The sequence below is a fragment of the Mesoplodon mirus genome (genome assembly GCF_964341445.2).
Source record: "Mesoplodon mirus genome assembly, chromosome: 11".
Classification (NCBI taxonomy): domain Eukaryota; kingdom Metazoa; phylum Chordata; class Mammalia; order Artiodactyla; family Ziphiidae; genus Mesoplodon; species Mesoplodon mirus.
In genome coordinates this window covers 50,509,745-50,526,965 of record NC_138987.1, presented here as the reverse complement: position 1 = coordinate 50,526,965, position 17,221 = coordinate 50,509,745, and the positions used below count along the sequence as shown (strand labels likewise).

Below are 17,221 nucleotides of genomic sequence, written 5' to 3'. Positions count from 1 at the left end.
AAAATACTGTGGCAAGCAGTCAGACTTCTGGGGAAGAGAACTTTGGTGAAATTATTAAAATTGTCAGAAAAAGCCTTGCCCAAAGTAGAACCATTTTTATTTCTAACCTGTAATTTTTTCAGGATATAAACATATTCACAAAAGTTTATTTTCTTATTGTAGACTTTACCCATCATAAACAAATGCAAATATAACAATATTCAATTGGTAGAACCAGAAAGCACTTTGTGTGATTAAAGATGAATCACTCTGGGATATCATTAAATATAGTGTGAGAATTAAAATGTGCCATGTAAATGGTGATGTGTGTTCTGTGAGAATATATTCTTTATAGGAGAGTGAAAGAATAAAAGGAACTTTTTACTGCCACACTAATAAAAAATGACTCCATATTCTACCACCAGAGTTTGCATCCTTCCATCTGAGGGAAGCTTTTTTACTGTTTATTCATGGGCCTTAGGAACATTTTCAGATCTAGGAATAGGGAAGATAATCAGGCCTGGCTCCTCTCACATCAGTGGATATTTCTTCAGCATCCAGGCTCAAAAGAACGGTAGGAGCTCATATGGGCTCCAGTCTCCAAGTCAGCATTTCATTGCTAAAATTGGCAAGATCTTAATTTTAGATGAAACCAGGAGACACTTCTCATCTATGCTGATCCACAAGGCACCCCATAGAATCAGTAAAAGAACAACAAAAATCTTGGAGAAAGAGATCTAAATTACATGAAGCTTTCTTTTCTGTGTAATTTTTGTAGAATTAAGGGCCATTCAACTCTACCTCATTCAGATAACATAAACTGCATATTTAAGTGATGTTTTTTGTATGTATTTGCTCATTTTTTTCTACATAGCATTTATTCATTCATTTATTCAGAAAACATTTATAGATGTGGTTTCTGACCTTATTAAGTTTAGAATTCTCATTTATTTTTTATTTCAGCATCTTTAATGTGTGGGCATATTTTGGTAGAAAGTCTAGTTATTTTTGTTGATGCATAATTTATACATGAAAATCATCCTAATATCCAAATTTCGATTATGTTAACAAGGATATGGTATTTATTTAGATATAATTAAATAGGTCATTTAAGATTACAGTTTATATTGAGGAGAGCTTTGGAGACGTTTTTTGTATTTCATGAAATTAAACATTGTCTTCAAGTTTTTGTGCCTGTGTCACTCTCAAACTATGAGGATTTTTTACAGTTATTTTTAAGTCAAAAAATGGAGAAAACTTGTACATAAAACTCACTTCCTTATCGACTGGGAAAATGTTTCCATGTATATATATTTTAATGCTTAGGAAAATTCTAGAGAAGTTTTTAAAAGAGAAATTAGTTGGAAAGATTTTAGCTGTGGCTATGATAATAAAAAGCAGATTCTTTTTTTTTTTTTTTTTGCGGTATGCGGGCCTCTCACTGCCGCGGCCCCCCGCACAGGCTCCGGACGCGCAGGCTCAGCGGCCATGGCTCACGGGCCCAGCTGCTCTGCGGCATGTGGGATCCTCCCGGACCGGGGCACAAACCCGCGTCCCCTGCATCGGCAGGCGGACTCCCAAACACTGCGCCACCAGGGAAGCCCCAAAAAGCAGATTCTTTTTTGAAAGCTATTTTATCAGAAACTAAAATTTAAAAGTCTGGGAATAACTTCATGATTTCATTCAGATAACTATGTCATAGTAAATGAGGCAATATAAAACTATAAGATTTATTTGAAATTTCTTAAGAAGTAAAGGATGGCATATTCTCCTACCAATGGATGTCCCGTAATTCAGGTGTGCAGAAATTTGCATTTTCTCATTTGAGTAAATAATACAACTTTAAAAATAAACCCATAAATATATATCTAAAAAGTTAAATTATTGTGATTCTTGAAATGTTTTAAAAATACTGTTTTCTTACACTTTTTTGGTATTATACCTTTAAAATTGGGAGAGACTTTCAATTTCCTCTTTCCTATCCTTCTACCCAAAGCATACATTATTTACTGTTTTTCATCTGAATTATACACAGTTTCTAGGTTGATGAACATTTCTAAAGTTGGAGACCATACATAACACAACATAATCCACTTCTTTTTCGGAAAATTATATGATTGTTCTTCTGTATTTTGGGGTAAAATTGATATATATGGAATATTCCTCTGTAACTCTCATTCTGCACCCTGAAGTAAGAATGCATCAAATTCCTCCTCTACAGGGCAAATACTTGAAGGCAGCTATTTTTCTGTTTTCCTGGTTAAATATATTTATTTTGTTCAATTCTTTAATCATCGCAATCACCTTTTTTTTACTTCTCTCTCAAAATCTCACATCTAGAATTTCGTTCATTAGCAAAAATGGTCTAACTGTAAAAAGAATATTGCCACCCTTAATATGAACACTGAGCCCAATATCATCAATATTGCATCAAATTTCAGTTCCTAGTGGTCACCTGGTTTTTTTTATACTGATCTTACATCAGTATAAGCTTAATATGTATAGTATATGATACTGTTATTAATCATTTTATTTTTCCTTAGTAGTAGATATTTTTAAGTAAAAGTATAGAACTTCTACTTTTTATCTAGTAGTTTGCATTCATATAGTTTTTATTTAAATTCTCATATTTGACTTTTAAATAAATCCTTCCAACTTTATGTCACAAGTAAATTGGGAAGCATACATTTCATGTCTTCATAAAGTAATTAATAGTCTCCTCCATACCCAGGTGGATCCAGAGCTCAAGCACATACCTCTAGAGAGAGCTCACCCAGTTTGGCATTGATCTCCATTAATGAACTAAATATCATCGATTACAGTTTTGAATATAGTCTTATTAATGTAACACATGTACATAGTTAAAAAAATAAGTGGTGCTAAAATGCTGATAAAGAAAAAAAGCTATCTCCTGTTGCAGTCTTTCCTAACCCAGAATTAATCTTTAAATCCTTTTATCTATGTCTTCTGATATGTATTTCCTTATTTCCAAACAGGCTTACTCTGCTATTTCTTGATGCATCAAAAAAAAAAAAAAAAAATTACTTATTGACTTCCTTTTATAGAGGTTGACTATTTAATTTCTAAATGGACCGCTAATTTTCTAATCCTATCTTCAAAATAAATCTTGATTCAGTCAACAGGTAGTGTTCCTTACGTCAGTGTGAAGCCAAGTAGTGTACTTTGAAACACTGTGCTCCTTTTTGAAAAATTAATTAATTAATTTATTTTTTGGCTGTGTTGGGTCTTCGTTGCTGCATGCGGGCTTTCTCTAGTTGCAGTGCATGGGGGCTACTCTTCATTGTGGTGTGCGGGCTTCTTACGGTGGCTTCTCTTGCTGCGGAGCACAGGCTCTAGGCACGCGGGCTCAGTAGTTGTTGCGCACGGGCTTTGCAGCATGTGGGATCTTTGCTTTGCAGCATGTGGGATCTTTCTGGACCAGGGCTCGAACCTGTGTCCCCTGCATTGGCAGGTGGATTCTTAACCACTGCGCCACCAGGGAGGTCCCTAAAGCATTGGTCCTTTCTTGCACAACTCTTTGATTTTCCTAGAGTTAATAATTGCTTCCTTTAAAAATTTGCTTAGTTTTTCTTTGAATGTTCCAATTATTATTTTTTCTCTCAAGTGCTTGAACAGGTGTATAAAATCTCTATGAATGTTTTTTTCTAAATGCTCAGATATTTCTCTTTCCTAGACTCCTCCCAGAGCCCCCTGACCCCCATTCATCCTCTTTTGATCTGGCCAGGACAAACAACCTTGCTGACCATTCTCTAATCCTGTGAAGTCTTTTCACTCAGTTTCGATTTTGATGACTTTTTCTTGCATCACATGTTTTTTTTTTTTTTATTTACTCTTGTATATGAAAACACTTTTCCCTGTATCTTCTGGAAAGATGAAAAATGGGAGATACATTTTTCCTTTTGTGCAAATCTGAAAATGTCTTTGGTCAATCCTCATATTTCATTGATAATTTGGCTGGTTTTAGAATTCTGGCTTGAAAATAATTTCCTTCAGAATTTTTAAGGGATTACCTTATCCTCTAGCATTCTGAGATGTCTGGTGATTCTGACTCCTGATTTGTTGTAGGTGCCTTTGTCTTCATGTCTATGCCACTGAAGCTTTTGGTATCCTTGTCCCTGTTGTTCTGATATTGCATGATAAAGTGACTTAGTGTTTGTGTGTGTTTAAAATTCAGTTTGTTAGGCATTCTATAGGCCCTTTCATTAAGGAGACGTGCTGAGAAAATCAATTTTGTTATTTCTTGGATTAAGAGTGCAACTATTTTCATTTTTCTTTCTTGAACTCTTTCTAGTTGAATATTAGAATTCTTGAATTGATCCTCTAATTCTCTTGTTTTTATTCTCTTATTTTCTGTCTCTGTCATTTGGTTTTACTTGATGGGAAACTTTGTCAGTGTATAAACCATCTCTTGAATTATTTATGTTATTACATATTTAATTATCCAAAGCCTTTTCTTGCATTCTAATTGCTTTGGAGTCATAGTATTCTATTCTTTTGCCCATACAACATCTAGTCTCTCTCTCTCTCATATTAATTACTGTGATTTTGAGGGGAGATTCTCTCTTGATGGTCTCCTTATCCTTTGGATCCTTTCTTTGGGTAAGGGTGGGAGTGGTTTTCTGGTTTTCCTATGGAAGTATTTTTTTTCAAAAGTTGATAATTTTCTGCAGCTCATTCATATTTAAGAGTAAGGTACTAGAGAATTGATATGAAACTGCGTTTGGATAGCATCTAGTGACTGATGTTATTCCCTGTAAGTCAATAGTTTAAGGTCTTTTTTCTTGGAGACCCAGTTTCTCAGAGAAGAACACTTGAACGCCCTGCCAGTGAGCAAGAGTACTCTGGGCAGAGAGACTAAGGGTCAAGAGTTCAATGTGTAGAATTCCCTTATTCTTCCTCAAGCATCCCCAGCTCTGGAACTCCCACAAGTTAATTTCTCCAAAGAATAAACCCCTCATCTGCCTAAAGAGGAGTTGAGGAGATGTAGTCCTTCTTGTTGCATCCAGGTGCTAAGTGGCTCAGAGGTCTTGCATGTACAAGGTTGTCTTGCTTCACATTGATCTTTTCTCTTCTTTTCATCTTCCAGTCTGTTTTACTTGCTTTGACTTTGTGGGTTGAAAAAAAAATCAAGGAGGGAGGGGGAAATGAATACATATGATCACCCCATCATTTTTAACTGAAACTGGTTAGGTTTTTTTTTTTTTTTTTTTTTTTTTTTTGACCATATGTCTATTCACCTCGTATTCTACTTTCTCTTCCTTCTCTCCACTCTGAAATAACTTGTATGTCTGAAGAGTTTTTCGGCATCTTAGTAAACAGAATTTTTTTACAGGGGGAACAAGATAGGGTCTTACCTGAATTCCCTTGAGGTGGTTACCCTCCTTCTCTCACTACTGAATGAGCTACAAATGTATGAGTGTTGAACGATGCCCCTATTCCATTCAAGTGTTTAATAGAGAAACCCACACTATGGATTGTATTTTCACTACCTTTTTAAAAATTTATTTACTGAGGATTTGGGAAAGGAAGAAAAAGACAGGGGAACAGAGGTTTAATATGACTTTAGAGTATTGTGTCAAGCACTGTTTTAGGTTCCTTCATCCATTATCCCCTTTAATCTCACAACTACCCTGAGGTGTAGGTGTTATTATTGCCACTTTATGATGAGAAAACTGAGGACTAGTAAGGTTAAGCACCCAGCCCAAGGCTGTTCAACTGCTGACAATTGAGGTTCAAGTGTAGGTCTCTGATTCCAAATCCCATGCCCTTTTTATTATTCTATCTTCCACTCCCCAGTAGTAAAAACTATAAAACCCCACCTTAAATTTTAACATAAATAATCTTTATCTGATTAATATAATTTTAAAATTAGCTTAAGTTCACTGAAAAATTAATCCCCAAAACATTTTTGCCTCACAACTTTTATTGCATATGATAAATAGACATAAATAGGTGCAGTGGGTATCACCCCTTTAATTTCAACTCTGACTTTTCCCTTATCAAGGCCTTCATAGAGCTCATTTTTTATTTCTCATCTGAGAGTTCTCTGTGCATATTCCTTTTCAGATCTTTATAACCCTACTTGAAAGCAAACTTCTTGGCTTTACTTCTGTTAACTCCCACAGCTAGCATGAAAACATTTGTAGAAACTTGAAATGGTAAATCCTGCTATTCTGTTGGCACTTGATTTTAAGAATTTTGTAAATGTTACCATAGGAAGTAATGCCTTGAAAGCCAATCTATTTTTTTAAAGGTATGCTTTAGTTATTTTTCTGATCTCTTTACCTTTTTATGGTCTACCCACACTGAATAGTTTTCTGCTTTGTTCCATCCAGGAAAGCAGATGCTCATGGTTCTGAATGCAGCTCCCAGGGGTTAAAATGTGGGTTTTTATCACGGAACATGCCATACCATCTAACAAAAGTAATGTCCCAGTTGTTGTGATTTGTATAAAGACATCAAGAAAAAGTAAATGCACAATAATGGCCCCTAAAGAATTGTTAAAATTAGACAAGAGTTATATTATTCTCATATTGACAGTAACAATTTTTTTCCTGATACCATGTAATTGTTAAGATTTGTGTTAGTGAGTCAATAAAATCTCTGAACAAGAACTCTTTAGATGAGATTTTACGGAGGAGTCTGAAATGTTCATTACTCCTTTGTAATGCACACACACTATACTATTAGAAAGGAAGCTAAAAGAATAATCTACAAGCTTTAAACTAATGCCAGTTTTTCCTGAGTCATTTTATTTGTTACAAATAGTGCTTACATTTTGAATTAGAGTTACATTTACTGTTGCTTCTAGCAAAATAAACCTGAGTTCAGTAACTCATGTTTGCAGGTTTATAAGGATTGTTTATCAAATCTTATTATTGAAGAAAATGAATCCAATAATTGAGTATTTTAGTTATCATATACTGGGGTGATTTTTATCCTAATTTTCTAATATTTATGTGTGGAAAACAGTATAAAATAAGTGAAATTTTCTGTATAAAGTACTTGCATGAGTTATTGCAATTTTGCTTCATGTTTTATATTTGAAAGTGAAAATAATCACAAAATTTTTCCATAGCCATAATTATATTATAGTAAATTATCTTTAAATATTACTTGCAATTGAATTAGCCAGATAAATTATACATGAGATAATTGTGTTGCATTGATTAGCTTAGAACTGTAAATCCATTTTGTGTGTATATGTAAATATATACATATATACCACCCCCCAAAATTTTAGAACATTAGAAATTAATATATTATAATATTTACAATAATATAAATGTAGTGAAAGTTTACTGGATATGTTTGTTATTAAGCATATATTTCTTTGTCCTTTAAGTTGAGACTCAAACATCTTTGCAAATGAATCTGACTTGAAAATTTTTTAATGTCTAAATTTGCAGATTTTAAATATAATCAGATACAATGCAACTGAATGAAATATTTCAGTAGTACATATTCTAAAAACCAAATGCTGTCTTGGATTATTAAAGCTGCATAGTCAAAGGGTGTCTGTAACAGGTTAAAAAGGAAATATTCAAACTCCATTAAACTTTAAAACTCTAAGTATAATCTTTCAGGAAATACTATGAATGGGGTCCCTGTTGATAAGATTTAGTATCTTACTCCTTACTGCACATATGCATTGAATTAAAGGAACAGTGGCAGTACTATATTTACAGAGTTGACACTCTACTCTTAATATGCATATTTTTGTCATTTTTTTGCTTCTCTTTAAACAGAGAGATACCCTACTCTACTATACTCTGGCTGTTTTGCTCTAACTACTTCAATGTTTTACTTCTCTAATAATTTTGGAGCTCAATTTAAAATAGTATTCCACCATTGTAAGGAATGCCCTTAATTACAAAGTATTAATAGTTGTATAAAACTCATAGCTAATATTTTTCTATACTGGGGCTTTTCTCTTAGATAAATAGTTATCGTTGTCTTCCTGAAATTTAAAAAAACATGCTGTTCCTGGGGTTTAGATGTGACCTGTTTGTTTGATTAGCCTCTTTATTTTATTTAGAGAATGTTATAATAGGCTTCTTAAAAATCAGAAAGAAAAAATGAAACATATATATCCATGGATGCATACACACAATAGTGTTTTATTCCATAGAATATCTAATTTCTGGACTGTTTTGGCCTGAAACTCTATCATTTCCCTTTGTAATATGTCATTTCATAGACAGTTTTTTTGTTTCATAAGAGTGTTGTAAAGACATTTAACATAATCACCAAAACATCGTTTTAAAAAATTCTCTGGTAAAATAGCTATGATCAAAAATTTTCCATGAAAAATTTAAAATTTAACTTTACTATAGAAGCATACAATCGTTTAGTTTTGAAAAGTTCAAAACAAAGATAAATAATACATGTTCCTATAGTGAGAAATTCATTGATACTTTTGGAATTGCCATAAAGACAAAGAAAACCACAACTAATCCTCTCAAATTATTTCCACAGAGACACTTCTAGTACCTGATTATGTTTTAGCTACTATGATACGTTTGTGTTTAAATCAAAACCTCTCCATTTTATTCATTGTAAATTGATGCCTCTTATTCAGTTGCACCTGTCTTGATGGAAAGCATTTCTGGTTTGTAGTGAGAAGGTATATTTGGACTTAGATTTGTAATGTGTAATGATTGTACACATTTAGCTCTCTTAAAACAAAAAGACTGTGTGAACCCCTTTGTCACTTGGTAGCAGGTTTTCCTTGGTTGTCTTAGCTAATACCTGTCATACAGTAAGCAATAGGATAGACATGACTCCCAGCTCTCCTAAAACAAAAACACTGTGTGAACCCCTTTGTCACTTGGTAGCAGGTTTTCCTTGGTTGTCTTAGCTAATACCTGTCATACAGTAAGCAATAGGATAGACATGACTTCCAGCCATCCAGTTATGAGCTTTCACATTTTCAACAGATGACTGTGGACCTTGCTGTCAGGAAACAGAGAAAATGTGACATCTAGAAATAAAGTAAAAATTCATTTCTTCATTAGATTGTTTGATGACTTAATGATTATGTTTCGAAAAACAACCAGAAAATTCCAAAGATTCTGAAAAGCAAGGTGAAATTGATTAATAGTAACTCACTTATTTTTATTCAGTTTTGTATTTTCTTGTTAGTCATTTTTTGCATAATAGCAACATTGGAAAACTAAAATTAAGTCAAATTATGCTATTTCTGTTAGCTGAAAAACTAAATGTCATTATTTTTAACTATCCCTGAAATGGTTCATGATAAACCATGATATAGAATAAAATGTTTACAATAGTATTATCAAATTTTGATAATACTTGTTTAATGTTAAATATTTTCCTTATCAGCAAATGAAGAGGAATGTTAAGGAAGCTGTAGTTTAATTGTTACAAGACACTTCTAGTTCTGACTAATTGACCTTGAAAGACTAACTGACCCTGCTGACTTTAAACAATGGGGTCATTGCCAAATTTACTGATTGAAATCCATTTAGAGAACTGGAAATTATTTAGGCTAAAATATTGAATTAATTAGGAAATTTTAAATAAAAAACCGAGAATCTATGTGAATTGCTAAGTTTTTCTGTAAAAGACTGTGCTTTCACTGATTGGTTGCTCATCTTGATAATCATTAAAAATATTTAATGTAAAACTTATAGTTGATGTTATATCTCTTTTCTAATATTAAGTGTTTCTAATAATAATTTCCTAATATAAAATGTCAAATGTTAATTTTAGTACTTATTCTTAGAGTTATTTAGCTAAAATTTACGTGAGGAACATAGAAACAAAAATATACTCCTTCATCCATAGATGACACTATGCAGTAACAAGTGAAATAGACATTTCTAACCAAATTTCTAGTCTAGCTACTTTTTTTTTTGCCTAGCTACTTTTCTAGTCAAACTTAATTAAAATAGATCCCATGAATAATTAATTCTTACTCTTAACTTTGACTTCACTTGTTTTTCAGTGGACCAAACTTTAGGGTTTTTTCTTTTTTCTTTTTTTCTCTGGTTTTCAAAGAGCTAGCTAAGGGATCTTTATAGCTAAAATTGAGCCTGACCATTACTATGTAATTTAAGCATTAAATTTAAAACATACCATCTAAAGTCAGCTAAGGTAGCACCAGTGAAATAATTATTATTTTAGGAGAACTATGGTTCATGGTACAATGGAATTATTTTTTCTTTTGAGAAGAAGAATGGTTCATAACACATTAAATTAGGAACAAGTGATTCTGGGGTTATTTCTACTTTTCATGATTTCCTGCAATAAATCTGTTCCCAGTAGAATTTATAGTCTAGCAGGGAAAAGAAACAGGGGAAAAGGTTACCAGGTATTGAGGTATAAAAGCTCCGTAAGAGTCACATCTAATCTAGCCTGGACTGATATCCTCCAGCAGCCAAAGGAGGCTTTGCAGAGGGAATGAGATTTAAAACTCAGCACTGAAAAATATATAGGGATTGAAATGGAAGAAGGGTGCTGGGACTGGAGGACATGACATGTGCAAATGTCGTGAGCTGGGAATTAGCAGAGTGTTTTCTAGGAAACAATATTCTCTCTCTATGTCATCTTCCCATTCGTTTTACATTATGAGAGACATTTTCAAGGTTGTCCTTCATATAATTAACATTAAGTTTTGCAGGATTCTTTTTATTCTTTATTAATTTTAATATTTTTTTACATTTTGCTATAGCATTATAAATTCTTTAGAGTTTTTTAAGTTTGACCCCTTCTCTTGTTTAAAAAATTCCTTTCTCCTTACCTTTACCCAGACATTTATATGAAATAGTCATTCTTTTACTAATATTACATATGAAAAATAGAGGTTGAGTGAGATTAAAGAACTTACATACAGTTACCCAGTTTGTTGTCGGTAAAAGGCATTTTATACATGACAAGGGTATAGTGTAACAGTTACTTTTCAGGTGTATTTTACTGTTAATTAGGGTACATACTAATTCTCCCAATATCAGTATGTTTCCCACTGCTTTCAGAGAGGATAGAGACCCAATCACCATTACAGTTTATGAAAGTCTAATACACACACACAAACCCCACGGTTTTCCATTTCCTAGAACTGGAGCTAGGTAAACTTCATTTCCTTATTTTATTTTGTCTTGCAATTTAAGTTTCTAGAATTAAATTAACAACAAGTTTCTCACAAATTGTCAGTTCATTCATTCTTCTATAGTATCTTTATATGCAAACAAAGCAATTATCCACACTTCCAATATCAGAAGTAATCATTCTGTAATTATGTACAACTTCATTTGAAAAACAAGAATAGACTTGTTCCAAAGTTAATCATGTGAAAATGGACTCATTAATTCCAACTGTCCATCTTGAGACTGATTGTGCCAGTCAACTGCACAATTCTGGATATTCTATTTTATTTTTAGGGCTTGCAAATTCTACATTTGCTTCGAATGCCCTGTTTTCCTTAAATAGGCACGTGTCTTCACCTAATTTATAAGAATAGTCAATTCAGATTACTTACATTTAATGTCACCAATTCCTATATCTATTGCTCCTTAGTATTCATGGAAAAATCTCAGAAAGAGTTAGTTAGTAAGACTGTCAACTAAGGATGACAGAGGTGATTTTAAAGAAAAAAAATTTTGACGAGAATGCTGGAAATAAATTATACAGTTAATCAAAAAATGGTACAGATGAACCAGTTTGCAAGGCAGAAATAGAGACACAGATATAGAGAATAAACATATGGACACCAAGGCGGGAAAGAGGGGTGGGGTGGTGGTGGTGGTGGTGGGATGAATTGGGAGATTGGGATTGACATGTATACACTGATATGTGCAAAACAGATTAATAAGAACCTGCTGTGTAAAAAATAAAATAAAGTTCAAAAAAATTATACAGTTAATAAAACCTCAAGGGAATAGGATGGTATCAGGGATATAAAATAGAGAAAAACAAAAATGAAAAGAATTACTGGGGTCCCAGAGCAAAGAATGACCATGTTTGGGTTTTTCTACCAAATAAGCTATTTTGTGGAAACGTTACAACTCAGAATGTATTGTGGTTTGAGAGAAGGAAGGTAACATTTCACTAGTTATTTACTCTATGACTGCTTCGTTCCAACCAAAACATAATTCTTTGCATAATGTGTTCTCTTTTACTTAAATGCCCACATGGAATTCATCAGACATGATAAAATAATGTACTTATTCCTTTTTAGATCTTGGGGAAAGAGAGTGCTACTTTAAAAGTGTAATGAAAGCATAATTTACTTTGCAATTCTTTGATTTTATACATTTTGTCTATCTTTCCTAGAAGACTTTGAGCTTAATATCCAATAAATATATTTCATGGAAAAGTAAACTGTTTTAATAAATTATTTTAGAGTTTAATAAAAACAAATAACTGCTTGCACCAAGAATCAACATCAATTAATCAGCTGATATTTATCATACCTTCCACTTTGTGGGCGACATGGGTGATCTAAAAGGTCCTTGACCTCTAGAAGTTTGGATAAAGTATGTGACAAAAATAGAAAATGATGAAGTGCCAAAAACAGAGACAGAAGAGTTCAGAGAAGTGAAAGATTGATATGTATTCACCTTAGACATGGGGTGGACTTAGAGCTTTAAGGATAAGTACTGTTTAGAAAGCACCAGGGCAAGTGAATAGTCGAAGTAAAAGGAAATAATATGAATCAGGCACTGTGGTGAGTGAAAATGTCACCCTAAAGAGAAAGTAATTATGTTATACGTAAGTAGAGCAAAGGTTGCGTGTTGAAAAGAAACAGAATATTGTGCTGGAAAGGGATGTTGACTGAAATTTGGTGGATCAAGAAAGCAGGGAAGAGGTTTGTTTTCGTATTGTATTAAGGACAACAGAGATTCATCGTCAGTTCTTGAAAAAAATAAAGAAGCAATATGTTTAAAATTATGTTTAACATTAGTCTTGGTTACAGATTAGAATAACAAAGAAGAGAAAGAATAAAAGGTGACTTCCAGTTAGATGAGGAGAGGCTATTCCATTTTGTGAGAAACAGTCCTCACTTTGGTAGTGAACTGTAATGTCCCAGTTTACATTCCACTCACAGATGCTGCTTATAGAGGAAATGCATTGTTCAATTCTAAAGTAGAATCTTTAATGTCTCTTCTTGTGTTACTTAGTTTCGTAAATGAATTGGTCATTCTTATTAGAAATATCAACAATTTGCTGCATGTTTACTGCATGATTCTTGGATTCTTGGCACTGATAAAAGAACTATGAGAATTTTGCAAAACAGAGACACATGGGCATCAGATAAGGCACATCAAACAACTATACAAGACCATCTGTCTTTGTCCATCAACAAACCTACATCTTCAAGACTGAGTTTAAATATCACCTCTCCCTGAGTGCTTACCAAATATCCCATAAAGAAATGACTATTTTTCACTATTTTCTTAATTCAATAATATTTTTATCGTATTATCTTAATGGTTTTTACTGTCTTGTAGTATTTTTATTCTGATCTTTATTGAATTTAATATTATTTAAGATGTACTCTGGCATTATTCATTTAATAGATGGTGTCATTTAGATTATAAGCACTTTGAGGATAAGTCAAGGCAAAAGATGGTTAATGAATCTATATTTATAGGCTACTGTTTGTATATGGCAGAAACTCAATAATATTCATAGAGTGAATAAAATAGTAAACATTTTTCCATCTTCCATAAGTACCACTGGGCTCATACCATGAGTATGCACAATAATGATTACTTTTTACAAGGGACTATCAAGGAGAGTAATAAATCCTCCTCTGTTCAAAAAGTCACAGTTTAAAAGTTAGAAAAACATACACAACCAAGGAGAAAAACATTCTTGTATGTGTGAACATGTATGTATACTCCCAGATAATATATGCCTGGTACTCAATAGTATGTGATGTTTTTAGCATAAACTATGTTATACTTTTTGAAAAATAAACAATGTAGTCAAGAAACAGGCAGGGAAGTGCCCAAGAGAAGAGGCCAAGAGGAGTAGAGCATAAAGGTAGATCTGAAAGGGAAGGTCAGTAGTGGGAAAGATGAGATTGGGCACATTCAGAATGAAACAATGCCATCTGCAGCAACATGAATGGACCTAGAGATTTTCATATTAAGTGAAGTAAGCCAGACAAAGACAAATATCATATGATATTGCTTATATGTGGAATCTGAAAAAAAAGATACAAATGAACTTATTTCCAAAAAGAAATAGACTCACAGACATAGAAAACAAATTTATGGTTACCAAAGGGGGAAGTGGGGGGACGGATAAATTAGGAGGCTGCGGTTAACGTTTACATGCTACTCTATATAACATAGATAACCAACAGGACCTACTGTATAGCACAGGGAATTATACTCAATATTTGGTAATATCCTATAAGGGAAAAGAATATGAAAAAGAAAATATATATACATACATATATGTGTGTGTATATATGTATCTATATCTATCTATATATATATATGAATTGCTGTGCTATACACCTGAAACTAACACAGTATTGTAAGTCAACTACATTTCAATACAAAAAATAAAAAAAAATAACAGGAAAGAATGTACATGTAATACAGTTTATCAAGACCCGTTAGCCATTCACTCTGAATTAAAGTGTGCTCTAAGTGGCATGTAAAGTTGTAGGTGTTAACAGGAAGAGAACATCTCAGATATGGTAATGTCTTAATAATCAAGGCACCAAGTTAAATTAATTGCCTACACAAATGGGATATATTATTGCAGATAACATATAAAGGTAAATTATCCCCAAACTATTTATTTTTTTAATTTAAAAGATTTTAAGCATCTAATACTCTATATCAGTAACTCTTTGAACTCATAATATACATAAAATGCATAATATATTATCTAATGTTCTCAGAACTCAGTATATGTTTCTAAATGAAACCATATGTAACCAGCTGTCTCAGAGGAATGAGAGGAGTTATCTGGAATCTGTGTCTTCTTTGCTTAACTTTTCGCTGGTACATATATCATGCTGAAAATTGTCAACATCCTCAGAGTCTATGAAGGAAAATGGTAGAAGAGGAAGCTAATATTCACCGAAGATGTACGCTGTGTAAAAGGACTGGATTAGATCTCTCATATTCTTTATCTCATGTTCATCTTCATAATAAACCACTAATATTGGTGTCATTATCATCACTTTATAATGAAGAAACCGAGGCTTGGCCAGGGGATAAAATATGCTTAAAGTCACCCAAATAGTAAGTGGCAGAGCTGGTATTCAATGCCAGAGCCCAAGTCCTTCCTCTCATCTGCACTGGCCTTGCTCATAAAATGGCAACTGACTGAAAAACGAAGTCTGATCATTGTTTTACATATATCCTTATAGAGATTTTAGGTAGTTTGTTTTTCACTAGATATTTTGGAGGGTTGATGATGGGGACATACAGTTGCCCGATGGAAGTGAAAAACAGACCTGAACTGAACTGCACTTAAAAAAAATTAATTTTCTGCTTTCTCATAGTTTCCTACATTGAGAGATTTTTGTTTTGTTTTCTTTTTGACATCCAAAGCACAGTTTGCACTGTGGCAAGACATATGGGGTTAAAAATTGAATAGGTGGTGACCATACAAAATTGAAAGCAAGTTTTATTGAAATATGTGTGATAACAGGAGTTAGCTGCAGATAGTCTTTAACCTCAAAAGATCTAAAATATTTATGTGCCAGAAGAGTGCTTGGTATATGGTAGACAATCAATACTTTTTTGAAGAATAAATGGATACCTTATCATGTCAATATCAGTGACGGTCGAGGGCAGATTGGCAAATTTTAAATTCCCTCATTAGAAATATCAAAGTATATCTTGATGAAATATCAAAGTGATGATGTTTTGATTGCTTCATTTTACACTTCTTGCAGATAGACTTAAATTGGTAAAGATAAAATGAATCAAGTGCATTCATATGTATTTTCCAGTGCTCAGCTCCTTGTGGTAAAGGTTTAAAGTACCGTGAGGTGATTTGCGTTGACCAATTCCGCGGGAAATTAGAAGAAAAATATTGCAGTCATCTACAGAAACCTCGAACTCATAAAGCTTGTAGATCTGTCAGATGCCCTTCATGGAAAGCCAAAAGATGGAAGGAGGTATGTAAGATGTTTTATGATTATATATGTATTTTTGCATTTACAAGGAAAATCTTATTCATTCTGTATGCTTTCAATAACCTTGAAAGTTTTACTCTACTAAATGTGTTTTATTCTATTACACAATTTTTTGGCACTATGCTCTGAATTAATATTGTACAGTGTTAACACGTTTGCTCAGTTCATAGCTTAATAACAAATTAGTCTTTTGATTTTTTTTTTTGTGGTTGTAAACTTTACAATAAATTCTGTTACTGAATACTAGGGAGGCTACTGATGATTATAATATTATTCCAGGTGACCTAACAGTAAAATATACATGATGAGGTGTTTAGTAACTTCCTTGTTTCCACACTAAAGTCTTGGATTTGAGCTGAGTTTGCAACTTGGAAAAGGGACTGGTAAGTTCCAGGTGGATCATAATTGGAGGTGGTTTAAGAGTCAGGGACATGACAGAACTGGGGAGCCCAGCTGGTCTAAGGCCAGAGTGGACACACTTTGAAAGACTCAGCAAAGATGAAGCTGATGGGGCTTCCCTGGTGGTGCAGTGGTTGGGAGTCCTGCCGATGCAGGGGACACAGGTTCGTGCCCCGGTCTGGGAAGGTCCCATATGCCACGGAGCGGCTGGGCCCGTGAGCCATGACCACTGAGCCTGCGCGTCCGGAGCCTGGGCTCCGCAACGGGAGAGGCCACAGCAGTGAGAGGCCCGTGTACCGCAAAAAAAAAAAAAAAAAAGAAGGTGATGCGGAGATGAGACCAAGGCTGAAAACTCAGTTTATAAAAGAAGGGTGATGGATACTTGCTCTGGCACACTCAGGGAAGTATGCTCCAGATCTAAACTGGGAAAGCCATATATTTGAATGTGGTTGTCCAGCAAAGACCAGCCTGGAAAATATTAAGGAGGAAAAAGCCATAAATGAAGCCAGAAATGTTAACTAGAATAATTTCCTGAGGCCTGATTTCAGTGGGGCTAGGCTTTCAGCAAAGCTATCTGGCTGCTCTCAGCAGTATCTCAGGATACTTCTCCATGTCTTAGAGGAGCTAGTCCTACGATGGGAAAAAGAACCTCACCTTCTGCTGATGGAACTTCCTTGTCTCTGTCTGATG

General features: G+C 33.7%; 1 protein-coding gene across 2 annotated transcripts in view; it reads left to right on the top strand.

Annotated features, from left to right (window-relative positions):
• ADAMTS20 (ADAM metallopeptidase with thrombospondin type 1 motif 20) overlaps positions 1-17,221 on the top strand; it is a 188,927-nt gene that overhangs the window by 125,240 nt on the left and 46,466 nt on the right. For both annotated transcript variants that reach the window (XM_082635388.1, XM_082635386.1), the window contains exon 29: positions 15,947-16,114. In XM_082635388.1, the coding sequence (XP_082491514.1) occupies positions 15,947-16,114 (168 nt within the window). The remainder of the gene's footprint in view (positions 1-15,946; positions 16,115-17,221) is intronic.